Here is an 11,272-nt window from a genome sequence, read left to right on the forward strand (position 1 = left end):
TAAACTAAAGTCTCTAAGTTTCTTTGCCTAATGAGCTTCAAAATAATATATATATATATATATATATATATATATATATATATATATATTAAGCCCTTTTAACAAGGTGTTTCTTAGTTTCTTTTGATTTATGAGAGCTTCACATATCTAACTAGCATTTGGCTTTGAAATACTTACAATAGTTCTTCTAATTGTAGTCTTCTTAAATTCTTCAGCCTCCTTCAGCCTTTTGAGGTTCACTTTTGATTATGGATTTGCTTGCCCTTAAACTTCTTCATTTGTCATTTATTATCTTCAACATTCTGAGGAGCTTTCACTAGATTAACATTGAGCTTCAACCTATCAACCTTGAGAGTTCTTTTACCTAAAACACATTACTTAATATCATATGTTAAAGCATCTTTCATTTTATTATCATCAAAACAGGATTAAAAATCCTAGTTAGGTCAACAAGATTATTCTGTACAAAACTACTGATTGGAATTGAAAACCGAATCTTACCACGATTTTACGTCAAAACCCGAAAAGAGCCAAATTGAAAATCCGATCCGTAGAACTTGTAGATAATCCTTCAACGATCCTCGTGGTAACTTTTGATCATCAAATCAAACGACGAATGCGAAGAAATCTAGAGAAAGGAAGTGTATGGAGAGTTTCTAGAGAGATAAAGAGAGAAAATAAGATTTCTTAGTTGAGAAGTAATGAAAATGGATATTTATAGTACCCTTGATTCAGTAGTTCTCGTCGACGAATTATGTCCTCATCGATGAGATCTTATAGTCTTCTCGTCGACAAGACCATGACCTCATCGACGAGCTTGAGATTTTCGATTTTTCAAAACCCCTCGAATTCTCCTCATCGACGAGCCCTGAATTTCGTCGCACTTCACAATACCTCTAGGCTTCTCCTCATCGACGAACACCTGCTCCTTGTCGATGAGAAATATGAGGCCTTCGTTGATGAACTCTGGCTTCGTCGACGAAGCTTGTTTAATTACCTTTTTAACCCTCTCTTCATTAATTAAACCACCCTATCACGGTTTGGGTTCTTACAAGTGTGAGGTTTGGTTTGTAATTCATATCAGCTCATTTGTGGAACATCTTTTGTAATTCCAATATCTTGTAAAAGGTTCTTTGTGAACCGTTGTTGGTGAAGGTTCTTTGTGAACTGAAGTGAAGGCTCTTTGTGAGCGTGTAGGGATTTTGTTCCCGAGTGCAGGGTTGTGTACCCGAGCTGTAAGGCTTGTTCCACCAGGGAAGGAGCATTGATAGTGGATTGAGGAATCCTTAGCGTGGTGCTAAGGTATGGACGTAGGCTTGGTACCAAACCACGTTAAAACTTGGTGTTAGCTTTTCTCTCCCTACTCTTTTTTATTTGTCTTGTGCTTGATTTATATGTGCTTATTTTGTGATATAATTGCTTTCCATCTTACTAAGACTATTTTTTTTGTAAAGAAATACATATTCCGAAAAAAAGCCATCCCCCCCCCCCCCTCTTCTGACTCTATATTGCATATCCGCTATGGGGCACACGTATATACTTCTCAACTACGACGATTAACAGGGTGAAGAACCGAGATGGAAGTTTAGAGAGAAAAAACGAGTGTTAGATTGAGAGGTGAGAGACATAGATAGAGTGAGAGGTTGAGAAAGTGAAGAGAAAGAGTGGGAGGCTTACTAAGGGGAGGCGTTGTCATGTGGCAGTGGCCATAGCAGCCATGGAGGCTGTCATGGGGGCGAGAGAGACCTAGAAAGAGAGAAAAAAGAGAATTCGGGAGAGAGTAAGAGAGAATGAGGAAGGAAATGAAAATATAGAAAAAGAAATAAATATGTATATTTAAATAAATTAATAAATAATATTTATTTTTATAAATTAACTTAATTTTTCATAGTGGGCCACGTGTCACTCATCAGGTGGTGACACATGGCTCATTCTTTTTTGCATATAGTAGGTGATGTCACCCCATGAGGTGGCATGATCCAAGCCGTATGTTTTGTATTTTTTGTGGACAACTAGCTAGATCGCTGCCATGTCAGTACTTTTTGCGATCAATTCTAGGCTTGTGGTGTGGTGTCATGTCTTTTCAAAAACAAAAAAACAAAAATCTGGTCGTTGATGAGTGGCCAGGTGTCACCATTGATTCGCCTATTCTCTCTCGCTTTTGCCTCAGGCCAACCTAGATTCTCTCTACTGGCCTAGTCAAATCAATTAGACCGGTTTGACCTAATTTAGCCGCCTGAACCACTCCCTCTTTTTTAAATTAAAAGTAATTTTTTAAATCTATTTTTAGTTCATTAAAAATATAAAAAAAAATCGAGAAAATTGTAGAAAATTTAAAAAATAAAAAAAATAAGGAAAAAATCTCCATGTCTTGCTTGCCATATAAACATGTGTGTGTGTTTTTTCCCCTTTCCTTTTTGCATATGTGTGCATGCATGCTTGTGTGTGTGCGCACACCACCATAAGAAGAAATCTGATGAATTAGGGATATGTAATCCCTAGTACTTATCACCTGAGGGGCGAGGATTCTAGCATATTCACTTTGGGCTCACTCTGTTGTGGTTCTATTAGACTCCTTACTATGTATTTCATGAGTGTCTTGTAGCTTACATGTTTTGAATACTAGTTTTTGATTTCTTACATATATTTGGGCATTAAAATGAATTCACATTATGAGCTTTCCTCCGAACCCGAGGGGGGAGGTTATGTTTTCGCATGCCATCAGGAAATAGAAGGTGAGGGGGATTTTTGTCTTTTGCAAGGCCTTCTAATATTTGAATGTCGTGTAAAGAAAACCTTTAATCCAAATAAACTCCAATAAGTAATTAATCCTCATAGGGATCATTGGGGATTGTGTTTTTGCATGCCTTTGGAGATCCAGAGGTGAGGGTAGCCTCTATTTTTCACAAGGCTATCCAATATATCATGGATTTGTAATTGAATAAAAAGGGAGAGATTTGGGGTCTTGATCGCTTAATTTTAAAGGTAATCCTAAGTTAATCAGGTGTCGTCCAGCGGACGGGTATAAAAGAGTACCTCTACCTTCTTTGTATATAACTATATTCTCAAACCCGACTTGATAATGCAAACTACTAACTATTGATTTCCCCTGACTTGGGCATAGCTTAGAAACCAATGAACCGATAGTATCATATTAAATAAGTGTTCTAACCTCATTTAGAATAAAAGTAGGTTAGTAGCAACTCTATTGGACTCCATTTCGACCTATTTCTCACCGCATACATTACCCCATTTTATTATGATCTCGAGTTCACCATTCAGTCGAGGCGATACAGAAATTCAACCCCTTTATTTCAGGAATTGATCTTTTAGAACGTTGTGACACTTACAATTCCAAATACATTAAAATTTAAATTTAAGACTTGAAATTCATGCTGACAAACAGAACACAAAAGTCAAACTTATGATGTTGATAGTGAGGATATTAACACTCAAATGTCTTAGGATTTTGTTTTGATATACAAGAATAAAATGAAATGGAATAGAATTAACCTGTTCATCATATAAATTTTTAGTATATTTCACTCAACTTCCAATGCATTCCATTCAAGCGTTTGAAATCAAGTGTAGCATTTGGAAGGTACTTGATTCACATTAGATTGCGAGATTGATTGATGTCATATCTTAACCATCAAAAAGTATTAAAATATATAAATTAAAATCAACTTACACTGCATTTACGAATATAAATTTTGAACCTTAAATTTAAATTCAGATAGCTTTGGACAAACTTTAACACAATTGTATAATACATTTCATCCAAATCTAATATAAATTTTAATCCAAAATCTCTAAATATATGATTACTGGATACCCAATGTAATCTAATAGTAAGGGCGAATGAGAAGCTGTATGAGGTCTTGACTTTGATTTCTCATGAGAATGACCCGTCGGATGACTACGTGTTGGATGTGATGATTGCGATTTGCTCATCCCGAGCTTAGTGACAAAGTAAGGGTCAAAAAGCCCCTCCCATCCTAAGATTTCAATCATTAAAAATATTACCTTAAAAAGAGTGAAAAGAAGCATGAAATGACATACTTGGAAAAGAGTACGAATAAGTATAAAAGAGGAGAAGAGCTATTTGTCATTTCTTTTTATAGAATAGGTATATACATAACAACTGACTTGATTTTGTCATATGAATATATTTAATTAAATTAGATAATATTTTATACATATGTCAAAATTATGTTAGATTTTGTGTATAAACCTATTGTACCTAATATTTTTTTTCTTTTTTATAATTCAATATACCACAATGAAGGAAAAAATGTCATTACATTAATAAAAAATTAAAAATAAAAATAAAAATTAGTAAAATTTTGTGGACCTTCCTGTATGTTCCTGTTGAACCCTAAAAAATGATTCTAAATTAAAATATAATAAGTGATAGGTGAAAATACGTGAAAATCCTTCCACTGGAAACTTCTCATTAGGACCCAAAAAAAAATGTATATTTGATTTGTCTGTTTTTAATTTTTTAATTTAAATTACTAAAAATTAATATCACAAGTTTGGATGCCACAGAAAGTCTATAATTGCAGTTGTCACAATGGGAAGATCATGACCAAATTAACAAAATTTAAAAGTAGAGGGGTGAAAAATGAATATTAAAAAAATTATGCAATACTCATTTTATGTTTGTAATGTGCAAAGTATTTTTTAAGAGTTTTTATTACACGACACCTGCACAGCACACCACAGCAATGAAGTGAGCAGACTACACGTCGTTTTTACATTAAACCTCTCTCTCTCTCTCTCTCTCTCTCTCTCATCCGCAATCAAGATTTCATTCCTGTGCTTCAGACTCGTTGGGGAAGTTGCGAAAATTTTGTTCGTGGCCATCATCTTCTCTCTCTTCCCTTCCGGAGACTTTTTCTCTGTTGGGTGCACCAAATTAAGTTAGATGGTGAAGGAAATGAGATTGGAATGGAACCCATCTCTCTCCCTTCACAAACACAACCACGTCTTCGTCAAGTTTGCAGTCTCTCTGCTCTTGCTCGGCATCGCCCTTCGCCTTCTACTCTCTCGTCCTATCCAATTTTACGCTGTCGTTGTTGACTCGCCGCCGGCAGTTCCTCTCGCCGACACCGCTCGTGACTCCTCCCCCTTCTCTGTGCCTTCCCCCGCCGTCCAGACGCCGGTCTCCGTCGTCGATTTTCCGGCGAACCAGAACCAAATGTCCCCGGGAGGTGCGGGATTTCTCTTTCATTTCACTTTCTGTATTTGGATACCACGCATTCATATATGGAGGGAATTTAGATTGTTAACATAAAAAAGGTGCGCTCTGTGTCTGTTATTTTATTTGAGAAAATGAGAAATTTTTTAACCTCTGTTTTTCTTCCACCATTTTTAGACGGCCGGCATGTCTCATAGTTTTCAAGTTTCCGTGGACGTGATAATCCCATTCGTTCTTTTCTTCTGTTGTGATTTTCCTCTTCTTTTTTTTTTTTGTGGCCTCTCTTACGTCACCCCCCCCCCCCCCCCCCCAAAGTGCGCCAACATTTTTCTTCGATTTGTGCTGATTTTTCTTCATTTTATATTTCACTTTTATTTCCTCTATAATTTGTTTTCTTAATTTGTTGATATCTCTTAATGATGTACTTCAATGCCTACGTTGGAATCCAGCTAGAACTTAACCATTTATTAGCTGTTTAAGCAGATGAGCACTAAATTCTACCTCTAAAAATAAATAGTACTCTGTTTCCACTAAAAAAAAAAGTGAAATCTTTGTCTTTTGTGGATACAAATTGGCGTGCCAAATTTTTATTTTCATATTCGATGCAGTCTGTTCTGAGTGTACTCTTTTGTCATCTTCCTCTTGAGATCTCTCCTGTTCTGTTATTTGGATCCTGATTCCCATCATGTATGATCTGTCCTCCCCTGTTCTAATTTCCTCACTGTGGATTGATGCTAATTATGGCATTTACACTATCCAGTTGTACCAAAATGTGACATTTTTGCGGGAGATTGGATCCAGGATCAATCGGGTCCAAGATACACTAATGAGAGCTGCCATGTGATCGAAGGTCATCAAAATTGTATGAAGAATGGGCGACCCGATTCACAATATCTCTACTGGAGATGGAAACCAAGGGGCTGTGAATTACCCAAGTTTAGTCCCGAGAGATTTCTTGATATGATGAGGGATAAATCCTGGGCATTCGTGGGGGATTCCATTTCTCGCAATCATGTGCAATCCCTGCTTTGCGTTCTCTCGCAGGTAAATTTCAATTTTCCGTGAAAAAAAATATATAGACTCAAGTTCTCGAGAAAATATGTAAAAGGCTTGCTGTGGATGGGGTTCATTTGGATCTGTAACTGAGGATTCCCCATTTCCTGTGAATTGTGATGATGCTTCCCATTTCTATTTGTTTTTTCAGTAAAAGTAGTAACTAGAAGTTACCCTGTATTTTCTGTCATGGTGGATGACACCTGCTGCTTTTATGTCGTGACATTATTTTTAAAGAGGTTGAGGAGTCAGTTCTCTAAGTTGTTTTTTTTCCTACCAAATTAACACTTGCTGGGAATTCGATGGTTGGTTTGAATCTCAAGTCTCGTTTGCTAACTTAAATGGCTGGCAAAGAAAATGCATGATTGCTGGTGGGACGTCTCATTGTGCAGTTATTGTCATCATTGCGTCAATTAATGCAGTTGCAATAAACAAAAAAAAAAAATCACATAAAGAATTAACCTTTGATCACTGAAATTTCATTAATTAATTATGCCCTTTCAGGTGGAGCAAGCTGTTGAGGTATACCATGACGAGGAGTACAGATCCAAAAGATGGCACTTCCCCTCCCACAACTTCACCCTTTCGGTAATTTGGACTCCTTTCCTCGTCAAAGCAACCATTTTCGAAGACATGAATGGAGTTTCCTCGTCCGAAATCCAGCTTCATCTCGACCAGCTCGATGAGACGTGGACCGAACAATACGAGAGCTTCGATTACGTGGTAATTGGTGGCGGGAAATGGTTTCTCAAGACTGCAATCTACCACGAGAACGACACGATAACAGGCTGCCATTACTGTCCGGGAAAGAACTTGACAGAACTGGGTTTTGACTATGCATACCGGAGAGCAATCCGGCTGGTCCTCGGCTTCCTATCCGGTGCCGGTGGCAGCCGGAAAAAACTGGTGATCCTGAGAACTACTACACCAGATCACTTTGAGAATGGGGAATGGTTCAGTGGAGGGACTTGCAATAGAACAGTGCCATTCAAAGAAGGTGAGGTTGGTTTGGTGGATGTGGACAGAATCATGAGGGACATTGAGTTGGAAGAATTTGAAAAGGCAACAGCAGGGGCAGGATCCAGGAGGGAGAGGGTCAGGTTAAGGCTTTTGGACACAACCCGAATGTCGTTGTTGAGGCCGGACGGCCACCCTGGGCCTTACAGGAAGTTTCAGCCCTTCACAGATAGTAAAAATGCGGAAGTTCAGAATGATTGCCTGCACTGGTGCTTGCCCGGGGCGATCGACTCCTGGAATGATTTGGTAATGCAGTTGTTGATCAATGGTTGACGATTTTATTTTGATGAGATTCTTTGGCATGATGCAATTTTGATGGATTGAAGAGGGAGGGGTTGGCGATTTTGGAATACCAGATGAACATTTTCACCCCCTGGTTTTTCATGTACAAAACTGTATGTAACGTTTCCTTTTTAATTATATCTTTTTAAGTTTTCAGATGTACTTTTGAAATTACGCATTCTTTTCTTCACGATGTAAACCTGCAAAGCAAGGGCGGAATCTTTAATAAATTGTGAACCCCTAGCTAGCTGCCACTGCCAGTGATGTTTCCATTGATGACTATTGACTAGTTCTCGCCTATAGAATAAATTGTATGTACAAGGGTCACAAGCCAACTTCAATTCTGCAAAGAATAGTGTCCGTGTACGTTTGAAATCTCAGCAATTCTTTCTTAAAGTAAAACATCAAATTAGGGCCTTTTAAATAAAATTAAATATAATTTTACACAACATTTTATCCAAACACAAATTCAAAGCCCAAATCCCAGCATACTTAGCTTGTGTTTAAGATAAATTCAGACAATGAATTAAATTATAAATTAATTAATACAAATTTTACAACATTTGTTCTAAATCCACACCAAAATTCAGTGCAAATCCCAGGCTCCCTATCATAAAACACTCGTTCTTAAATATAAAGTCATAGAAATGTTGTAGCTTAATAGAATATAATCACAAAACCGATGATAATATGTACTACTAGTAGTATTAAGTAGTACCATGCAAATGTTATCTTTATCCTATTCCATGTTTAATGAAATAATACAAACTTTTGCATGAATCATCCTCTTCTAAATTATCCCTCTACAATTTTTATTTCATTCCGGTAGAACAGACCCTAGTCTCAATTTGCATAAAGGATGCAAATGTAGTGGGAGGGACTGCTGCCATTTTGAATTTGTTTCAGCTGCATTTATCATCAAAGCATCAAGCCATGGCGTAAAACATAAGAATTTCAGAGTACAAGTTGATTCAAAGTCATTCAATTATTCAACTTCATATTTTCAACAGCCTGAACAACCGTTTGCATAATAAAACAAACCGACAAAAAAACAAAAAAACTGGGCCCCAAAACAAGCTTAAGATCACATTCATGCAACTCTTCCCAGCTCTACTAGCTTCAGTTGGTTGATGGTGGCGTATCCTGCTTTCTTTTCTCTGGCTTAAGGAACGGATCCTGCAAATTTAAATTTCATAGCAAACATATTAGACCATACCAAATCAATTTCACCAACACAAAAGGCAATATAATCAAGCAAAAAAACAGCATAGGAATATATGGCTCTTGATATGATGCGGATGACAAATATGGATTTAGAAAGGAGCAGGCCAGTAAATTCCATGCCACACCACATTCATTGAGTAGCTGTTGAAAGGAGAGCTCCTACAATAACACTAAGGGTTGCCACAAACTAATACCCTTCCAATTTTTATTTTTTCGTCTTGCATAACCATACAGACACAGAAAAAGAGCGAGTAGTCACAGTAATGAACATTTCCAGGCATCTGCAAAAGCTGTATAGATTTGAATTTTATTGATAGAAAAGAAAAAAGTCCCAAGCTAAAAGATACAAAATGCATAATAAACAAAACACCTGCAGACTACATGAGTATTAACATTGGTTCTGAGTTTTTAGAACGATATAATGCTTCATTTGAGCATAGATTTTGAGCCTTGAATTTGGATTTAGTGAATTTGTATAAAATTCAATATAAATCTGTATTACATTTTGCCTAAATTCACACAAATCCAAATCTAAGTGTTTCTGAAAATCTTCTGTGCATTATATTCTATTTAACATCTGAAGCTGTGGATGAACAGCCACTTTTTCAGAATTCAAGTGCTTATCACTCTTAATTCCGGAGGAAATCATAAAAACAAAATAAATATCTATGAGATGTGATGTTCAAGAAGTTGGAAAAACTAATAATCAGGCACTGTAATTCAAATAAGATACACATTTATATCATTCTGAACATCCATACAATTTGAAATATGGCTAATGAGTCAACCTTTTTCTTTTCTTTTTTTTGCTAAGAGCTAATAACTCATCCTAAATAAAAAGAGTGTCATGATTTTAAAGCAGAAACATTATTATCAAGCACAAACAGCTATTAAATTATTTCACCACATGTTTCGATTCACAAGCTGAATCTAACGAAGATTTCTAAAATTGTGCATCAAATTAGAAATTACATTATATTAGCTCAAGAACTCAAACCTCCGTGCCTCTTATGATGGTAGATTCTGAATTGATTATGCATTAATCCACAAAATTTGAAATTAGGCCAAATAGTTAGGAATAGGAAAAGAGAATTAAAGTTATTGGACCTTAGTCCTGCATCAACTGCTATCAGATCAGACTCCACACAGCTGTCTGTATTATTTGACAGGTGTTCGAGATTTCAACTCAAATCCCCATGGCTGCCAGTGTTTGACAGTTTTCTATGAGCTAGGAAGCACCGATACCAACAAAAGACACGAAGATGGCATGATACCAACACATTGATATGGCAATTTTGAAACAATAAGGATATGATCCAACCGGGATTCATTAACAAATGTTTATGCTTTTAGATGACAAATATTAAGGTATTTCTTAACTTAAAATAAAAATAGAAGCATCATTCATGCATAATTAACAATTCACTTTTTACAAACTATAGTTATACAATCATCAATCAAGAAATTTTAAAAAATAAAAATAAAAATAAAAGATTAACAGAGTGATAAACTGGGGATGGCTTATGAAAGAGTTGAGGGGAGGGGGTGGATCCTAAGAGCTGGATGGTCTGGCATTTGCTGATCTGGTATTCAATGTCCTCTATGTTCATCATAACAGCCTATTGTTCTCCTATCAGAACCTTGAAGAGCATGCAGTTCATACTGCGTAAAACCTCAAAAACCTATACCGCTTCCAGTTAACTTCCAACTCCAAATCGAATCCAAATCCCATATTCTATCAGAGCAACAAATGGAATTGACAGAGTTCATTATCATCAGTCTCCATCATCAACTGAGCCTTAGCATTATTATCTCCAAGCGCTTCTCACAAGTGACTTGACAATGCTTCACTAATTGTGATCCACTACAACATCTTAAAAGTTCTGCCACTGTCAATTGCTTTTAATTGTCACGACAGATATGCAAAGGCGTGAAGACAAATGAAGGCTCAGAGATTTTTGCTATTTGTCATGACATTGCCCGTCACAAGATCAGCATAGGCTCGAAGAAAAGTGAAGTAGCAGGAACCTAAACTTGGTCTGACTTCGTTCAAATAAGCAACTTTAGTATAGGTTTACTCTTAACTGGACTGAATCAATTCAAGGAAGATGAACTAGTTGAGCTATGCCCGACCAAACCAAACTGATTCAACCATACTGGTTTCAGTCAAACTAGACCAAATAGGCCATAGAGAAAAGAAGGCAGAATATAGAGGAAAACAAAAACATAAGCTTTAACGTGGCAATGGAAATGTTCAATTCTATAAAGGCACAGGCATTTTGCTTTGCTTCGCTCTTTTATATCCGTCATTGGTCTTACTTCTTGTGAATTAGAAGATAAGATAAAATAGTCTAGCAAGAGGTAGTTGAGGAAGCAACTATTGAAATTGTAGAATCATGGTATTGAGTGTCTGTGCCCTAACTATTGAGGTAGTTAAGGAAGCCAGATTAGTCAAAGGCACAAGGTGCACAGAAGAGCAACGAATACTTGAAG

At 36.6% G+C, this 11,272-nt stretch overlaps 1 protein-coding gene across 1 annotated transcript; it reads left to right on the plus strand.

The window, feature by feature from the left end:
* Positions 1-4,688: 4,688 nt before the first annotated feature.
* On the plus strand, positions 4,689-7,837 carry LOC131166793 (protein trichome birefringence-like 25). The gene is made up of 3 exons (XM_058125373.1): positions 4,689-5,216; positions 5,964-6,247; positions 6,761-7,837. Exons 1-3 carry the CDS (start codon positions 4,931-4,933, stop codon positions 7,544-7,546), a joined length of 1,356 nt encoding a protein of 451 aa, XP_057981356.1. The 5' UTR covers positions 4,689-4,930; the 3' UTR covers positions 7,547-7,837.
* The last annotated feature ends 3,435 nt before the right edge of the window (positions 7,838-11,272 follow it).

This window comes from Malania oleifera, chromosome 10, assembly GCF_029873635.1.
Source record: "Malania oleifera isolate guangnan ecotype guangnan chromosome 10, ASM2987363v1, whole genome shotgun sequence".
Classification (NCBI taxonomy): Eukaryota; Viridiplantae; Streptophyta; class Magnoliopsida; order Santalales; family Ximeniaceae; genus Malania; species Malania oleifera.

What these genes read in the sequence shown, in the direction of transcription:
- LOC131166793 (XM_058125373.1), top strand. Translation starts at nt 4,931, where the DNA reads ATGGTGAAGGAAATGAGATTGGAATGGAACCCATCTCTCTCCCTTCAC. An exon ending in GAACCAAATGTCCCCGGGAG is followed by an intron (nt 5,217 to 5,963) that starts GTGCGGGATTTC and finishes TACACTATCCAG; the next exon opens with TTGTACCAAAATGTGACATT. An exon ending in TGCTTTGCGTTCTCTCGCAG is followed by an intron (nt 6,248 to 6,760) that starts GTAAATTTCAAT and finishes ATGCCCTTTCAG; the next exon opens with GTGGAGCAAGCTGTTGAGGT.